This window comes from Scyliorhinus torazame, chromosome 10, assembly GCF_047496885.1.
Source record: "Scyliorhinus torazame isolate Kashiwa2021f chromosome 10, sScyTor2.1, whole genome shotgun sequence".
In the NCBI taxonomy this organism is placed as follows: domain Eukaryota; kingdom Metazoa; phylum Chordata; class Chondrichthyes; order Carcharhiniformes; family Scyliorhinidae; genus Scyliorhinus; species Scyliorhinus torazame.
This window is the reverse complement of record NC_092716.1, coordinates 83,253,665-83,273,271: the sequence shown is the minus strand read 5'-3', so window position 1 is coordinate 83,273,271 and position 19,607 is coordinate 83,253,665. Positions and strand designations below refer to the sequence as shown.

At 45.9% G+C, this 19,607-nt stretch overlaps 1 protein-coding gene across 1 annotated transcript in view; it reads right to left on the bottom strand.

The window, feature by feature from the left end:
* The window catches only part of carmil2 (capping protein regulator and myosin 1 linker 2), a 323,518-nt gene that overhangs the window by 277,871 nt on the left and 26,040 nt on the right, over window positions 1-19,607 (bottom strand). The window contains exon 2 of the mRNA XM_072518320.1: window positions 16,516-16,607. Coding sequence (XP_072374421.1) covers window positions 16,516-16,607 — 92 coding nt within the window. The remainder of the gene's footprint in view (window positions 1-16,515; window positions 16,608-19,607) is intronic.

Sequence of the window (19,607 nt, the reverse complement as noted above, 5' to 3'; positions counted from 1 at the left end):
TGTCCATCTCTCCGGGACAGTTCTCATAAAACATATTAATTCCATTGGCGATATATTGTGATATTTTGAGGGACAGTGTGTTCCAATGTTAATACTGAGGTTTGTGCCTAGTGACAAGGTTCAGACCTGCCATGAGTGTGTTGTTAGGTTCCCCAGATTAGCTCAAGTGTCTGTGATGAGCAGGGAGTGAGTCAGCCTGAATCCAAAGAGAAGTGTCCAGAGGAAACAAGGGAAGTGCACAGGCAGATGTTCTAAGAAGTGTTCCAAGAAATCTAGCAAAAGCTTGATGAGGAACTGAGTTTAAGGAACTCATTCTCCAGTTAATGCAATAGTGAGTTTGGGTTTCGCACCCTGGGCTAGTGTGCGGTGAATTCCAGCCCCCGTGCCCCAGAGTCACAACACAAGTAAATTAACCAATAATTCTTATAAAAATATCCAAAGTCTTTGGCCCTTGCCTGCCCAATAATTACAGTCAGCAGGTTTGTAAGTTTAAATACAATTTCTGTTTATTTATCACACGGAAGGACAGCACGGTGGCGCAGTGGTTAGCACTGCTGCCTCACGGCGCCTAGGTCCCAGGTTTGATCCCAGCTCTGGGTCACTGTCCGTGTGGAGTTTGCACATTTTCCCCATGTTTGCATGGGTTTTGCCCCAACAACCCAAAGATGTGGTTTAGCACAGGGCTAAATCGTTGGCATTGAAAGCAAACCAAGGCAGGCCAGCAGCACGGTTCAATTCCTGTACCAGCCTCCCCGAACAGGCGCCGGAATGTGGCGACTAGGGGCTTTTCACAGTAACTTCATTTGAAGCCTACTTGTGACAATAAGCGATTTTCATTTCATGTGCAGTGCAGGGTAGGTGGATTGGCCACGCAAATACCCTTAATTGGAAAAAATGAATTGGGTACTCTAAATTTAAACAAATACATTTATCACAAGGATTATCATGAAAAACAGTCAATACAACTGGTTAGTGACAAGCTAATATCTACTACCCACACACACAAGACAGACAAACACAGAGGGGTGGAGAGGGGTAAACAAAAATAAGGATGAAAGTTTTTTTTAAAATAGGGATGAAGGTCAAAAGGTAAGAGTCTTTGTTTCAGATGGTGGTTCTTTAGCACACTTTCTTCTAGCTTGCTGATTAAAGTCTCTGGTTTACAGCTGTAATTGTCTTCTTTGTAGATTCATTCAGGGTCCCTATAGTTTAGAAAATGCAGTACTCACAGGTGACAGGCTTTCTGGAGAGACACATTGGGCGTGATTCTACGCCCCCCCCCACTGGGCCGGAGAATCGCCGGGGGCAGTGTGAATCCCGCCCCGACGCCGGCTGACGGATTCTCCGGCGCCGGTTTGTCGGCGGGGACAGGAATCGCATCACACCAGTCGGGGGCCGTTGGCAGTGGCCCCCCCGGCGATTCGCTGCCCCGCGATGGGCCGGGTGGCCGCCCGTTTTCGGTCGGTCCCGCCGGCGTAAATTACTCCAGGTCCTTACCGGCAGGACCTGGCTCTGCGGGCGGCCTGCGGAGTCCTCGGGGGGGTGAGGGGGGATCTGGCCCCGGGGGGGGCCCCCACGGTGGCCTAGCCCGCAATCGGGGCCCACCGATTCCACAGGGCCTGTGTCGTGAGGGCACTCTTTCCCTCCGCGCCAGCCACTGTAACGGTCCCCCATGGCTGAAGCGGAGAAGAAACACCTGCGCATGCGCTGGGATGACGCCAGCACACGCTGGCGCTCCCGCGCATGTGCCAACTCATGCCGGCCCGCAGAGGCCCTACGCGCCGATTGGCACGGCACCAACCCCGCCGGGTAGCAGAGAATCTCAGCCCTTATTTCTCAACAAACTGGGCCTTCAGCTCATGGTTTGACTTCAAGCCTCTGCAGTCTCAAGAGAACTGCACCCAGAATATTGCTGGAGAGAGTCAGCCTCACAGTGGCCTTCTGGAGATAATTAGCTGGATATTTTTGGAGAGAATTAGTTGGATCTCTTCCCCGTGCTGCCAGAATCAAAACTGAAACCAAACTCAAGCCACGGGAACTCTGAAAAACATATCAGCGGGATCAGATCCGATCACCACCTGTTACCGGGCAAAGCACAGCCTTCTGGGCCACTTCATTGGACACCAGCCAATCAATCAAATGAGTCTTCACTGATGTTGGCTACTTTGCAATCACCAGTTCAAACCAGTACAGCCTTCCGTGTTCTTCTGTTTGAATTAAAGGTACAGGCTTCTTACAGGCTGCTTGACTTAAAGTGAAATGTACATCAATCGTCCATAAATCAAAAGTGCAACAACAAAATAAAAGAAAGGGGGAATAAGCAGGGAATAAACAGGAAGGACCCTTACATTAGGGAGTGATCTGAACTGAAGAAATTGTCCACTGAATGCTCCGTTGTCTGCCAGAAGAAAACAGTTTGGAGCCAAGTCAACCCAAGCAAGAAACCTTGGTGTTGTGACAGTGGTAAATCTTCATTGGGATAAAACGAATAGTGTAACTTTGAATAAATTTCTGGTATGTGTATTGAAATCTTTCCAACCTTTATGTCTAGTGCAATATAGTTCAATTTTCTTGTTAAATAAATGTTTTATTCTTTTGTGAAAAGTTAAGCAGCAGACCCCTGTGAATTTGTGCAGTAACTGCCCTCCACAGATTTAAAAAATAGTTAGGGGGCGGTATTCTCCAATAATAGGGCTATGTCCCCACGGCCGTGAATCACTCTGGACTTTCCTGAATAAAGTCCACAGTGATTCTCCTACCTGGGGGGGGTGGCTAGTAGGGCCCCAGAGTGCTCCTCGCAGCTCCGGCTGCCGATATGGGGCCCTGCACCTCCGGTCGGGGGTCCCCGCATACCGCGGAGTGGCACCGAAAACATCGGCCGCCCCCCACAGATCGAGCATGCCCGCGGATCAGTGGCCCCCCCCGATCAGTAGCCTGGCTGTCCTGGAGGCCCCACCCCCGGTGAAGGATCCCCCCGCCCCCCACGAGGGCAGCCGCCATCCCGACGGGTGGACCATGAGAGAACCACGCCGTCGGGAACTCGGCCAGTTGACATCGGAGAATCACCATGGGGCCTCTTTCAATGCCTCCCGACCTCGCCGCATGGACTGTGCGTGCACGATTCGTGGCAATTCTCCGGAGACCGGAGAATCGCGGGAGCGGCATCGGGCCCGATCTCGGGTTTGACTCTGTCATGTGAGAGTACCTTTAAGACATGGATGTTTAAGCAATGTACTGTTCAGAAAACAGTGATGTCAGAGAGTGGGTGGAGCTGAGGTTAGGTCAGCCATTTTGCAGTTTAGTGTTGCAGTTTGAAAAGAGCTTGTGAGTGTCTGTGTTTTGCAGTGAGCTGGATTTGCTGTGATATCTGCCATGAAAGACTATCTCTGGATCATTTGGGTGATTTAAACTCATAATAGTAAAGCCTTTAACCTGATGTGATTCTGTTTAAAGGTGTTAAGTCTCTTGGAAGTTTGAAGGAACATTTTGAGGAATTATTTACTGTTGCAATATTTTCGGAGTAATCTTTGAAGTAAGGAGTGTTAAGAGATCCAATGTTTATTTAAGATATTAAGTTGAGTTCATGGAATAAACAGTGTTTTGTGTTTAAAAATCCACGTGTCCATAATTGTAATCCCGCACCTAGGGAACAAGCCGTGTGCTAGGAAAAGCAACAATACATTAAAGGGTTGAAATCCATGATACATTTTGGGGTTCTGAAAACACCTCAACCATAACAAGTGGGGGCTCATCCGGGATAAAAGGCTATCTATTGGATTGGCTTTTGTGAACTTAAAGACAGTGAAGGGTTGTTGCTTTTCCAGTGTGGTAGTTTAGTTTAAGTGGGGAGAGTGTTGTGAACAATGGCTCTTTCAGAGGCTCAGAGGTTTTTGGGGGTGGAGAATGTCACACGTAGTACCTTACGGACAGAAACAAAAAGCAGACTGTTAGATTTGGCAAGAACATTGCAGTTAACATTGCCTGACAAAATGCGAAAAGATGAGGTAATTATGGCGGTGGTTAAGCATTTAAAGTTGCCTGAGATAGAGTTTGACTCATTGTAAATGGCAAAAATTCAGTTGCAAATTAAACAAATGGAACATGAGAAAGAATTAAAGCGGCTTGCATACAAGAGTGAGGGAGAGGAAAAAGAAAGAGAAAGAGAGAGAGAGGAAAAAGAAAAGGAGAGAGAAGAAAGGAGAAAAGAAATAGCCCTAGCAGAACAAAAAGAAAAAGAAAGGGAGATACAGATCAGGGAAAAAGATATAGAGAGGGAGTTTGAACTTCAGAAAATGGCTGTGAAACATGACAATCAGTTAAATTTGGCAGACGTAAAGGGAAACGTACAGTTGGATGATAGTGATGAGGATAGTGAGAGAGAGCGTCATGGTCGAAGGTTTGGTGGGAATCTATTTAAATATGTCCAAGCATTGCCAAGGTTTGACGAGAAGGAAGTGGAAGCCTTTTTCATTTCATTTGAGAAGGTAGCTAAACAAATTAAATGGCCACAGGACATGTGGGTGTTACTGATTCAAACAAAGTTGGTAGGTAGAGCTAGTGAAGTGTTTGCATCACTACCGAAGGAAGTATCTGGAACGTATGAGGAGGTGAAGAAATCCATCTTAAGTGCATATGAGCTAGTGCCTGAAGCTTACAGACAAAGGTTTAGAAATTATAGGAAAGAATTTGGTCAAACATACATGGAGTTTGAAAGGCTCAAACAGAGTAATTTTGATAGGTGGATAAGGGCTTTGAAAATAGACCAAATGTATGAAGCTATCAGAGAAATTATACTTTTGGAGGAGTTTAAAAATTCAATTTCTGATGTAGTGAGAACTCATGTGGAAGAACAGAGGGTTAAAACTGGGAGATTAGCAGCGGAAATGGCAGATGATTATGAATTTGTTCATAAATCAAAGATTGGTTTCCGACATCAGTTTCAACTGGTGAGGGATAGAAACTGGGGACATGAGAAATACTCAAGTGGTAAAGGTAAAGGTGATCTGATGGGAGACAATAAAGAGAGTGTACCTCAGATTAAAAAAGAAATCCAGGAGGGTGGAAAAGAAATGAAAAGTTTCAAATGTTTTCACTGTAATAAACTAGGCCATGTAAAGTCACAGTGTTGGCGGTTGAAGAAAAGCACTGGGAAGGCTGATGTGGTAAAACAGGATAAGACAGTGGGGTTTGTTAGAGTCGTAAAGGAAGGCCCAAGGGAAGCGAAGGAGGTGCAAACGATTGTACAGCCTGTTCAAAAAGTAATTGTTAAGAAGGTGCCAGATGTTTTTAAAGAATTTAATTGTGTGGGTAAAGTTTACTCATGTGTATCAGGAGGAGCAGGTAAAGAAGTCACAATTTTAAGAGATACAGGGGCTAGTCAATCTTTAATGGTAAGAGATGAGGAATTATGTAGTTTGGGAAAAATGTTGCCAGAAACGGTGGTGATATGTGGAACTCAGGGTGAGAGGAGTAGCATTCCATTATATAAGGTAAGGTTGGAAAGTCCAGTGAAGTGTGGTGAAGTGGTAGTAGGAGTCCTAGATAAACTATCTTGTCCAGGAATACAGTTTATCTTAGGTAATGATACAGCTGGATCGCAGGTGGGAGTGATGCCTACTGTGGTTGATAAGTCAGTGGAAAATCAGACAACTGAAGTGTTGAAGGACGAATATCCTGGGATTTTTCTGGATTGTGTAGTGACAAGGTCGCAAAGTCACAGGTTAAGACAAGAGGAGAAATCAAAGAGTGAAGATGAAGTTGAAGTGCAATTATCAGAAACAATTTTTGGTCAGATGGTTGAAAAAGAACAAGAACAGGTGGGGGGATGAGGCAGATATTTTTACTTCAGGAAAATTGGTGGAGTTACAACAGAAAGATGTAGAAATAAAACGGATATATCAGAAAGCATATACGGAAGAGGAATCTGAGAGTATACCAGAGTGTTACTACCGTAAAAATGATGTCTTGATGAGAAAATGGAGACCTGTACAAATGCAGGCGGATGAAAAGTGGGCTGAAGTTCATCAAGTAGTATTGCCGGTAGGGTATAGAAAGGAGGTGTTGCGAGTTGCGCATGAGGTACCAGTGGGAGGTCATTTGGGAATAAGGAAAACTCAAGTTAAAATCCAGAAACATTTTTATTGGCATGGACTACATAAAGATGTAGTTAAATTTTGTCAATCATGTCACACATGTCAAGTGATAGGGGAACCTCAAGCAGTGATAAAACTAGCACCCTTAATACCCATTCCAGCATTTGAGGAACCTTTTACAAGGGTCCTAATCGATTGTGCAGGACCGATTCCTAAAACAAAAAGTGGGAATCAATATCTTTTGACTGTAATGGATGTGTCTACTAGGTTTCCAGAGGCCATTCCAGTACGTAATATTACAGCTAAAAGGATTGTGGAGGAGTTACTTAAATTCTTTACTCGATATGGACTGCCCACAGAAATTCAATCGGATCAAGGAACGAATTTTACTTCAAAGTTATTCAAAGAAGTTATGGATAGCTTAGGAATAAAACAATTTAAATCAACTGCGTACCATCCAGAATCGCAGGGAGCATTAGAAAGGTGGCATCAGACATTAAAGACAATGTTCAGGGCGTATTATCAAGATTATCCAGAGGATTGGGATAAAGGAATCCCATTCGTATTGTTTGCAATTAGGGATGCACCTAATGAGTCTACCAAATTTAGTCCTTTTGATCTAATTTTTGGTCATGAGGTAAGAGGACCACTTAAATTGATTAAGGGAAAATTAGTGGGTGAGAAATCGGAAATTACACTCTTGGATTACGTGTCAAATTTTAGGGAACGATTAAATAGAGCAGGTGAATTGGCTGGACAACATTTGAAAGTTGCACAAAATGTGATGAAACGGGTAGCGGACAAGATATCCAAAGTTCGTAGTTTTGACAGTGGGGATAAAGTTTTAGTGTTGTTACCAGTGGTAGGGGAGCCTTTAAAAGCTAGGTTTTGTGGACTGTATCAGATTGAAAGGAAATTAAGTGAGGTGAATTATGTGGTAAAAACACCAAATAGAAGGAAGACTCACCGAGTGTGTCATGTGAATATACTTAAAAGGTACTTTGAAAGGGAAGGAGAGAAAAAGGAGGTTTTAATGATTCTAACTCAAAGTGACGAACCAAATCCAGATGACTGTGAATTTTTTGAAAAATATATATTTTATTCAAGTTTTTCGATCAAAAATTTTTTTTTTTCCATTTTTACAACTTTGTAACAAAATGTACAGTGACCGTTATTTAAACAATATATTAACTAACAACAAGTGCAGAAAAAGAAATAGTAACATTGAAAAAATAAATATAATTATAAACAACTAGCATGGAAAAGAACAAAAAAAAACCAAGGACCCACATGTACCCCCCCCTCCCCCCCCCCCCCCCCCTCACCCCCCTCCTCCCCCCTGGGTTGCTGCTGCTGTCTTTCCTGTTTTCCCTTATCGCTCTGCGAGATAGTCAAAGAACGGTTGCCACCGCCTGGTGAACCCCTGAGCCGAACCTCTTAGTGCGTACTTTATTCGCTCCAATTTTATAAACCCTGCCATGTCGTTTATCCAGGCCTCCACGCCCGGGGGTTTAGCTTCTTTCCACATAAGTAGAATCCTTCGCCGGGCTACTAGGGATGCAAAGGCCAAAACATCGGCCTCTCTCGCCTCCTGCACTCCCGGCTCTTCTGCAACCCCAAATATAGCCAACCCCCAGCTTGGTTCGACCCGGACCCCCACCACCTTTGAGATCACTCTTGCCACACCCACCCAGAAACCATGCAATACCGGACATGACCAAAACATGTGGGTGTGGTTCGCCGGGCTTCCCGCGCACCTCCCGCACCTATCCTCCACTCAAAAAAATCTACTCAGCCTTGCTCCCGTCATATGCGCCCCGTGTAGAACCTTGAATTGGATCAGGCTGAGCCTGGCACACGAGGACGAGGAATTTACCCTACTTAGGGCATCTGCCCACAGCCCCTCCTCAATCTCTTCCCCCAGCTCCTCCTCCCATTTACCCTTTAGCTCCTCTACCATCGTCTCCCCCTCGTCTCTCATTTCCCTGTATATATCGGACACTTTACCATCACCGACCCATGCCCCCGAGATCACTCTGTCCTGGATCCCCTGCGCCGGGAGCTGCGGAAATTCCCTCACCTGTTGCCTTGCAAATGCCCTCACTTGCATATATCGGAAGGCATTCCCAGGTGGCAACTTGTATTTTTCTACCAGTGCTCCCAGACTCGCGAACGTCCCGTCCAAGAACAAGTCCTTCAATTTCACAATTCCTGCTCGTTGCCAAGATTGGAATCCCCCATCTATCCTTCCCGGGACGAACCTGTGGTTGTTCCTTATCGGGGACCACACCGAGGCACCCGTCACCCCCCTATGTCATCTCCACTGCCCCCAAATCTTCAAAGTCGCCACCACCACTGGGTTTGTGGTGTATTTTTTCGGGGAAAACGGTAACGGCGCCATCGCCAGTGCTTTTAAACTTGTTCCCCTTCAGGACGCCATCTCCAGCCTTTTCCACGCCGCTCCTTCTTCTTCCCTCATCCACTTACATATCATAGACACGTTGGCGGCCCAATAATAATCACTCAGGCTCGGCAGTGCCAGCCCCCCTCTGTCCCTACTGCGCTGCAGGAACCCCCTCTTTACCCTCGGGGTCTTTCCAGCCCACACAAAGCTCATAATACCCCTGTCCACTTTCTTGAAGAAGGCCTTTGTAATCAGTATGGGGAGGCACTGAAACACGAAAAGAAACCTCGGGAGGACCACCATTTTGACCGTCTGTACCCTACCCGCCAATGACAGGGGCACCATGTCCCACCTTTTAAAGTCCTCCTCCATATGCTCTACCTGTCGTGTCAAGTTAAGTTTATGCAAGGTTCCCCAGTTCCTAGCCACCTGGATCCCTAGATATCGAAACTCCCTTGCTACTCTCCTCAGCGGCAGATCGTCTATTCCCCTGCCCTGTTCCCTGGGGTGCATCACAAATAGTTCACTCTTTCCCATGTTCAATTTGTATCCCGAGAACTCTCCAAACTCCCTGAGTGTCTGCATTATCTCAGGCATCCCCTCCACTGGGTCCGCCACATATAGCAGCAGATCATCCGCATATAATGACACCCGATGTTCCTCTCCTCCTCTAAGCACCCCCCTCCACTTCTTAGAGCCAATGGCTCGATTGCCAACGCGAACAGTAACGGGGACAAGGGACACCCCTGTCTTGTGCCCCTATGTAATCGGAAATAGTCGGATTGTTGCCTGTTTGTAACCACGCTTGCCACCGGGGCCCCGTACAGAAGCTGAACCCATCTGATGAACCCCTCTCCAAATCCAAATCTCTTCAGTACCTCCCACAGGTAGTCCCACTCCACTCTATCGAATGCCTTCTCTGCATCCATCGCCACCACTATCTCCACCTCCCACTCCGGTGGGGGCATCATCATTACCCCCAGCAACCTTCGTATGTTGGCATTCAATTGCCTCCCTTTAACAAACCCTGTCTGGTCGTCATGTACCACCCCTGGGACACAGTCCTCTATCCTAGTCGCCATCACCTTGGCCAGTAACTTGGTGTCTACATTTAGGAGGGAGATGGGCCTGTATGACCCGCACTGCAGCGGGTCTTTGTCTCATTTCAGGATCAACGATGTTGTCGCCTCCGACATCGTCGGGGGTAGTGTCCCCCTTTCCTTAGCCTCATTGAAGGTTCTCGCCAGGAGTGGGGCCAGTAGGTCCACATATTTCCTGTAAAATTCCACCGGGAACCCATCTGGTCCCGGGGCCTTTCCTGCCTGCATGTTCCCGATTCCTTTTACCACCTCCTCCACCTCAATCTGCGCTCCCAGACCTGTCACCTCCTGCTCCTCAACCCTCGGGAACTCCAACTGGTCCAAGAAGTGCATCATTCCCTCTTTCCCCTCCGGGGGTTGGGACTTATACAGCCTCTCATAGAATGACTTAAACACCCCGTTCACCCTCTCCGCCCTCTGTTCCATCCTTCCCTCCCCGTCCCGAATTCCTCCGATCTCTCCCGCCGCCCCCCTCTTCCTAAGTTGTTGGGCCAGCAGTCGGCTCGTCTTTTCCCCATACTCGTATTGTATTCCCTGTGCCTTCCTCCACTGCGTCTCCGCCTTACCCGTGGTCAGCAGGTCAAACTCCGTCTGTAGTCTCGTCTTTCCCTGTATAACCCTTCATCCGGGGCCTCCGCATATTGCCTATCCACCCTCAGAATCTCCCCGATCAGTCTCTCCCTTTCTTTACCCTCTTCTTTCCCATTGTGGGCTCTTATGGAAATCAGCTCCCCCCTAACCACCGCTTTCAGCGCCTCCCATACTACTCCCACCTGGACCTCTCCATCATCGTTGACCTCTAGGTACCTTTCAATACATCCCCTCACCCTTCCACATACCCCCTCATCTGCCAACAGTCCCATGTCTAATCTCCAAAGTGGGCGCTGCTCCTTCTCCTCTCCTAGATCCAGATCCACCCAGTGTGGGGCGTGATCTGAAACGGCCAAAGCCGACTATTCCGTTACTGCCACTTTCGGGATCAGCGCCCTTCCCAGGACAAAAAAGTCTATCCGGGAGTATACTTTATGTACGTGGGAGAAGAAGAAAAACTCCTTTCTCCTCGGTCTAGCAAATCTCCAGGATCTACTCCTCCCATCTGCTCCATAAACCCCTTAAGCACCTTGGCCGCTGCCGGCCTCCTCCCGGTCCTAGATCTGGACCGGTCCAGCCCTGGGTCCAGCACCGTGTTGAAGTCCCCCCCCCAATACCAAATTTCCCCATCTCTAGATCCGGGATGCGCCCCAACATACGCTTCATAAAACCCGCGTCATCCCAGTTCGGGGCATATACGTTCACCAGCACCATCGCCTCACCTTGCAATCTGCCACTCACCATCACGTACCTGCCCCCACTGTCCGCCACTGTGGTCTTAGCCTCAAACAGTACCCGTTTCCCCACCAGTATTGCCACCCCTCTATTTTTTGCATCTAATCCTGAGTGGAAAACCTGTCCCACCCATCCTTTCCTTAATCTGACCTGATCCGCCACTTTCAGGTGCGTCTCTTGAAGCATAACCACATCCACCTTCAACCTCTTTAAGTGCGCAAATACCCTTGCCCTCTTAATCGGCCCGTTCAACCCTCTCACGTTCCACGTGATCAACCGGGTTGGGGGGCCCTTTACCCCCCCCCCCCCATCGTTGACTAGCCATCCCCTTTTTTAAACCAGCTCCTCACCCGGGTCCCACGCACCCATTTGTCCCCCAGATGGCGCCCTCCCGTCCCGACCATCCCATCCCATATCAGCTCCCCCTTACCCTCAGCAGCAGCAACCCAGTTAATCCCCCCCCCCCCCACTAGATTCCCTTCTAGCTTGATTGCTCCCCCCCATATTGCTTCCAGGAGTCAGCAAACTCTGGCTGACCTCGGCTTCCCCCATTTACCCTTGGCCTCCCTGCGTGTAGGGCCCCCTTCCTTCCTGCGCCCACTTTTCCCGCCACAATTTCCGTAGCGCGGGAGAAAAGCCCGCACTTCCCTCTTGGCCCCGCCCTAATGGCGCAGTTCCCTCTCCCCTTCCCTGTCCCCTTCCCCACCGGCACCCACATTTCTTCGTGTGTGTCCCCCCTCTGGGGGTGTGGGAAAAAAAATTCTCCCGTCCAACATTTTTACAGATAAGCCCTCCCCCTCTCCCCCCTTTACAATTCCTTGCCACCACCTCGCTACTTCTTTCCAAACATCCATTCCTCAAATCTAGTCCAACTTCTCTTCTTGAATAAATGGCCACGCCTCCTCCGCCGTCTCGAAGTAGTGTTGTTTGCCCTGGTGTGTAACCCACAGTCTTGCCGGCTGCAACATTCCAAATTTCACTTTTTTCCTCTGGAGCACCGCCTTGGCCCGATTGAAACTCGCCCCCCTTCTCGCCACCTCCGCACTCCAATCTTGGTACACGCGGATCACCGCGTTCTCCCACCTGCTACTCCGTGTCTTCTTAGCCCATCTCAGGACCATCTCTCTGTCTTTGTAGCGGTGGAACCTCACCACTATTGCTCGAGGTATTTCCCCTGCCTTCGGTCTTCTCACGAGGACCCGGTATGCTCCCTCCACTTCCAGGGGGCCCGCCGGGGCCTCAGCTCCCATTAAAGTATGGAGCATCGTATTCACATACGCCCAACATCCGCTCCCTCTGACCCTTCGGGAAGACCCAAAATCCTTAAATTCTTCCTCCTCGAGCTATTTTCCAGGGCTTCCAGCCTTTCTATGCACCTCTTATGTAGTGCCTCGTGCGTCTCCGTCTTCACCACCAAGCCCTGTATCTCGTCTTCATTCTCGGCTGCCTTTGCCTTCACTCCACGGAGCTCCATCTCCTGGGTCTTTTGCGTCTCCTTCAATCCCTCAATCGCCAGCAACATCGGCGCCAGCACCTCCTTCTTGAGCTCCTCCACACATCGCCAAGACTCCATCTTGCTTCTCCCTTCTCTTCTCTGCCGCTGCTCCAGAGGATCCTCCGCAATCTGGACACTGCTGTCACTCCTTTCATCCACACCCCGGGGGACTTCTTCCTTTATCGCCTCACACTGAGTTTGGCCGTGAAAAATTTCCGTTGGGGCTCCCGATAAGAGGCCAAAAGTCCGTTAAAATGGGAGGTGCCGAAACGTGCGACTCAGCTGGTCATTGCCGCAACCGGAAGTTTGATGACTGTGAATTTGACATACCTCAAATTAAATTGGAAAATTAGGATGTTCTTAAAAATTAGGATGAATTGTTCAGTTACCTTCCAGAGGAGAAACAAACTGACCTGAAAGAGTTATTGATATCACATGGGCAAGTCTGTAGAGATAAATTGGGAAGTACTAAAATGGCTATACATGATGTAGATGTGGGAAATGTTGTTCCTATCAAACAACTTGGGCAGCACGGTAGCACAAGTGGATAGCACTGTGGCTTCACAACGCCAGGGTCCCAGGTTCGATTCCCTGCTGGGTCACTGTCTGTGTGGAGTCTGCACGTTCTCCCCGTGTGTGCGTGGGTTTCCTCCGGGTGCTCCGGTTTCCTCCCACTGTCCAAAGACGTGCAGGTTAGGTGGATAGGCCATGATAAATTGCCCTTAGTGACCAAAATGGTTAGGAAGGGTTGTTGGGTTACGGGGATAAGGTGGAAGTGAGGGCTTAAGTGGGTCGCTGCAGACGCGATGGGCCGAATGGCCTCCTTCTGCACTGTATGTTCTATGTTCTAAAAACATCCAGATAGACTTAATCCTTTAAAATTGGCACTGGTTAACAGAGAGATTGAGAGTATGCTGAAGAATGGCATAATTGAAGTGTGTTGCAGCCAATGGAGCTCACCCATAGTGATGGTACCTAAACCAGACGGTACCCAACGGTTGTGTGGGGGCTATCGAAAGGTGAATGTAGTTACAAGAACTGACTCTTACCCTATCCCACGTTTGAAGGATTGCATTGCGAAAGTGGGACCATCTGCTTTTATTTCCAACTTCCAGACATGGAAAGAACATTTTAAACATCGTATGGAGTTCTTCGATCAACTTCAGGAGGCGGATTTGGTGATGAACCTAGCTGAAAGTGAATTTGGAGAAGCCCGAATCACTTTCCTTGAGGAGTTTCCGATACCCTCAAGACGAAGGGAAACAATGCGATCTGTTAACATGAATGAATTTGATCGAACCTTTGTGTAAAGGTTTTGTGGCGTGATTACTCCACTGATGGACTTGCTAAAGAAACTTCAAAAATTTCAATGGGCAGCGGACTTTCAACAGGCATTTGACTGCCTGAAAGCTGTGATCACCAATGCTCCTGTACTGGAGAATTGCAAGGGACTCTGTGGTCAGATTGAACTAAAGTATCTGATTCTAAAGAGAAATGCCGAGGAGTAGAGGAATGAGACTTTGTTCAAAGAGACTGTCAATCGAGAAAGATTTCGGTTGGAGGAAGAAGAACAAAGAAAAATGGACTATATTTTATACCTGTTTGCGTGTGCTGTTTTTTTTTAAAAATGAAAAGGTATATTTACTGTGTACATTTCTTAGTGGATGGTGCAAAAGTGAAAAATGAAACCACCTTGAAGTTGATGGTTTATTTTTTTTCTTGGGGGGAGGTGTCATGTGAGAGTACCTTTAAGACATGGCTGTTTAAGAAAACAGTGATGTCAGAGAGTGGGTGGAGCTGAGGTTAGGTCAGCCATTTTGCAGTTTAGTGTTGCAGTCTGAAAAGAGCTTGTGAGTGTCTGTGTTTTGCAGTGAGCTGGATTTGCTGTGATATCTGCCATGAAAGACTATCTCTGGATCATTTGGGTGATTTAAACTCATAATAGTAAAGCCTTTAACCTGATGTGATTCTGTTTAAAGGTGTTAAGTTTCTTGGAAGTTTGAAGAAACATTTTGAGGAATTATTTACTGTTGCAATACTTTCGGAGTTATCTTTGAAGTAAGGGGTGTTAAGAGATCCAATGTTTATTTAAGATGTTAAGTTGAGTTCATGGAATAAACATTGTTTTGTGTTTAAAAACCCACGTGTCCATAATTGTAATCCCACTCCTAGGGAACAAGCCGTGTGCTAGGAAAAGCAACAATACATTAAAGAGAGAGGTCGGTTGAACTCCTTAATACATTTTGGGGTTCTGAAAACGCCTCGCCCATAACAACTCCCATTCTCCGCCCCCGCGCCGATTGTGATTTCGGCGCGGAGGCTCGGAGAATCCCGTTCTCAAGCCAGGCAACACTCTGGGGTTTGACTTGTCCACTATAACATTAGCTGGGATTAAAGCAAATTAGGTATAGCTCATTTAGGAACACAGTATGAGTTCAAAGTCCTTAATCTTATTTCAGTTGCATAGCTGTTTTTTTTTAGAAGGAAAATGAAGAACAACTATAACACACATGAATTTCCCCCTGCAAATTTATTTCCTTCTCTTTTCTCAGAAGACATTGGAAGTTACTTGTTTGGGTCCAGTTCTCGGACACCAGTCAATTTATAATCACTTGACTATGTGGCAATTAATCAAGCGTGAATTTTTAAAAATAAATTTAGTGTACCCAATTCATTTTTTCCAATTAAGTGGCAATTTAGCGTGGCCAATCCACCTAGCCTACACATCTTTGGGTTGTGGGGGCAAAACCCACACAAACACAGGGAGAATGTGCAAACTCAACACGGACAGTGACCCAGAGCCGGGATCGAACCTGGGACCTCGGCACCGTGAGGCTGCAGGGCTAACCCACTGCGCTACCATGAAATTTAATAGTGAGTCTTGTCAGACTCTCACCAAAACACTATTCAGTCTTGTCCACCTGTGTAAACCTCCAGCAAAATGCAGTTTTGATCAGTGATTAGGTATATCCCGACACTACCTCGTGCTATTGACGTTAATTATAATATCCCTATAGCAGCCCTGTCTGAGATCAATGAACTTAGTACAGACTGGAGATAATTCTGTGATCTCCCTAGTCTTTATGGTCCAATTATTTAATGGTGAAACTCTTATCACAATCAGCAGAGCCTGCATCTGCTTTTTGAAGGAAATTTCATATAAATTCTAAAACAGTAATTATAATTAAATACTTATGGGCATTCTTGGAAGTCTTAAAAAAGTCTTTAAAAAGACGAAGCCATGCAAATATCTATAATGAAGAAATTTGCAAGTAAAATACCTTTAAGCTCCATAGTGGGTTAATATTGAAGGTGTTTTTTTTTAAATACCAAATTTTTAAATGATATTTCCCTCCATTTTTTCCTCTGGCTGTTGTTAGGCCTTTGTATTCTAAATTTAATGGAGATGAGGAGTATCATTTTACATTCTACAAATGGTAGCAATCCAACAAAGGACATCAAAGTTCACTCCAAGGTGAAGTTTCTCTCTCTTAATGGCAAGAGTCTTCACCCTATATTGGCATTATGGAAAACAATCAATTGGATAGAACAGAGCATCAAAGGAAGGTTCAGTTGAGTATTAATTCAGTGTCAGTGCTCAGTCCAGCAGTGCATTAACATGGGATATTGTATTATAATTAAATAACATTTAGAATAAATGTCAACTCCCTACTATATGAACAGATATCTCTCTCCCTCTCAGTTTTCTTTTAATCTTTTCACTAAAGGAATGATTGTCCTGAACAGCCCACCAAAATGGTCACCCCATAATTTAAGCTAGTCAGTGGAACGTTAGTCAACTTTGAATAGCACTGATGCTGAACCCATATTTTTTCTTTTACCCTCCATGAACCCAAATGACAATAAGGCCTCCTGTAGCATTCACCGCCCCCCCCCCCCCCCTCCACACATACACACACAACCATTGTTATCCTGGAGTTAACTGAATACAAGACAAGTTTCAAATTTGGGATATTTCTATCAAGGTTGTGGGATTACAGGTTTCCTAATGTTACTAGAAAGGTAAAAGGTAGTTCTAAATGTCATAGCCCCACTATAAGTGATTTGTCAAAATAACTCAAATGTTGAAGAACATACCAATATTTTCTCTTCGGATTTACACTTCGTTGTTAATCTCACTTTCTTCATAAACTCTACTTTCTTTGGTTGCAGAATTCTAGTTACATGTTCTGTAAACAAACAAAACTCTTTGAAGTGTTGATGTTAGATTCGATTTCTCCAAATCAAGAGCAGATTAATGAACCTGCTCAGAGAAAAAGACAATGTTGAATATTGCATTTTATACATGTCATTTTGTGACAAGATATAATGATATGAGAGAGAATGGAATGAGAAGAGATCATTCAGCCGTCAAAGGTCCTCTTTCCACAGATCACATATCATTCGCTATTACTCTTGAGGCACATAAACACAGACCTGGATCAGTTGGCTTGTTTCTCTGCTGTACATTCTGCATAATTCAGTCTAAAGCCTAGCTTGGCTGAGTAACAAAATAAATTGCCACTGTGATTAAAAATAATGTTGATTGAATATTGAGACTTACCAAACCATTTAACCTTTTAAAGAGGCTACTAACTGTAAGTTAAACCTTGAAGATAAAAGATCTTTGAATTTTCCTTACCATCTCCAAAAGTATGAGACTATTAATCCAGATAGGTTTCCTTTAGTTCTGCTGTTTGGCCCGTCACTAGTCTGGAGGTTGTGCAAGCGTGTGGCAGGTGGAGTTAATTTTCTATTCTTCCTGTGCAGCAGGAGCAGACTCATTTTGATGGCTAAATTAAGATCAGAGGAGCTCCACACAGGAAATCAAATGCACAACATGCTGGTGGCTGGGTGCTCTGTACAATCTGCTAATTGTGAGTTGTCTGGGCCGGACAATTCCATGTTAATGTCCAAAGTTGTGGACCCCTATGAAATGAATGGAGCTGCCTCAGGTCAAGGTCTCCAATAATGCTAGGGAAGGAGACCCAAAACTCCGGTTCGTTATTGAACAGCAATGTTGGATTTTTGCATAGGTAATACATATCGTTGTCTCAGCAGGATCAGGTAGTGAGTCGTTGAGCCTTACAGATGGAGCAAGTCCCAGGTTTGATTTACTGGTCTCTACTGGACCTTAGCCAGGCTGGTGGGAAGGATGCCCTCATTTAGCTTCAAGGCACATGGGTTTTAGTGATCAAAAGAGTCATTTGGGCTTTCAGTTAGAATAAAATATGTTATGAGTTGACTACACCAAGGGCTTTCCCTCTTTCTATTTTAGAGCAGCAAACTACTGCAGATGCTGGAAATAGGTAATAAAAACAGAAAATGCTGGAAAAACTCAACAGGTCTGGCAGCACCTGTGGAGAGAAAAACAGAGTTATCGCTTCGAGTCTGTATGACTCTTCTGTTGTTGTTATAGCGACATGCTGCACTTTCTTCTATAGGAAATCTGCCGATGCAGCCTAAGGGGTTATGTTGCTCAGTCTGTATTGTCAAATGAGGCATGCATATTGCTGTAAACCTTTCTGCTGCTGTGTTACAAACTTAGTTTTAATGTACTAGTTTTCAAACAAAAAATATTTCATTTTAGAGGATGACACAACAAAGATACAAAATAATACATTGCCATGAGCAAGGCAAAAAAACGGCTTAACATAATGAGAACAGGAGAATGGCTGAATACAATCATTAGACAAAACTATATAGCAATACAGCCCCACCATCACATGTTACATAAACTCGCAACCATCATGAGAAATCAGAATACATTTTACGCGCCATGATTGGGTGCACATCCACATACATCTCCCTCAACTCCAGCAGTGCCAAAGGCACCAATGATTAAAGATAGTCAGCATGAGGGCAGCATGGTGGCGCAGTGGTAGCACTACAGTCTCACCACACCGAGGTCCCAGGTTCGATCCTGGCTCTGGGTCACTGTCCGTATGGAGTTTGCACATTCTCCCCGTGTTTGCGTAGGTTTCACCCCCACAACCCAAAGATGTGCAAGGTAGGTCGATTGAACACGCTAAATTGCCCCCTTTATTGGAAAAAATGAATTGGGTACTCTAAATTTATTTTTAAAAAGATAGCCAGCATGGCTTTGTGAGGGGCATGTCATGCTTCACAAGCCTCATTGAATTCTTAAAGGATGTGACGAGACACATTGATGAAGGTCGGGCAGTGGATGTGGTGTATATGGATTTCAGCAAGACAATTGATAAGGTTCCCCATGGTAGGCTCATTCAGAACATTAGGGGGCATGGGATACAGGGAGATTTGGCTGTCTGGATACAAAATTGACTGGCTGAAAGAAGACAGTGAGTAGTAGTGGATGGAAAGTATTCTGCCTGAAGGTTGGTGACCAGTGGTGTCCTACAGGGATCTGTTCTGGGAACTCTGCTCTTTGTGGTTTTAATAAATGACTTGGATGAGGAAGTGGAAGGGTGGGTTAGTAAGTTTGCCGATGACATGAAGGTTGGTGGAGTTGTAGATAGTGTCGAGGGCAGTTGCAGGTTACAACAGGACATTGACAGGATGCACAGCTGGGCTGAGAAGTGGCAGATGGAGTTCAACCTAGATAAATGTGAAGTGATTCATTTTGGAAGGTTGAATTTGAATGCTCAATACAGGATTAAAGGCAGGATTCTTGGAAGTGTGAAGGAACAGAGGGATCTTTGGTGTCCACGTACATAGGTCCTTCAAAGTTGCCACCCAGGTTGATAGGGTTGTTAAGTTGTTAAATGGTGTGTTGGCTTTCATTAACAGGGGGATTGAGTTTAAGAGCTGCGAGGTTTTGCTGAAGCTTTATAAAACACTGGTTAGATCACCCTTGGAATATTATGTCCAGTTCTGGTCGCCTCATTATAGGAAGGATATGGATGCTTTGGAGAGAGTGCAGAGGAGATTTACCAGGATGCTGCCTGGACTGGAGGGCATGTCTTATGAAGAAAGGTTGAGGGACCTAGGGCTTTTCTCACTGGAGTGAAGAAGGAAGAGAGGTGACTTGATAGAGGTGTACAAGGTGTTGAGAGGCACGGATAGAGTGGATAGCCAGAGACTTTTCCCCACGGCGGAAATGGCTGTCAGGAGGGGACATAATTCTAAGGTAATTGGAGGAAGGTATAGGGGAGATGTCAGAGGTAGGTTCTTTACAGAGAGAGTGGTGGGTGCATGGAATGCACTGCCAG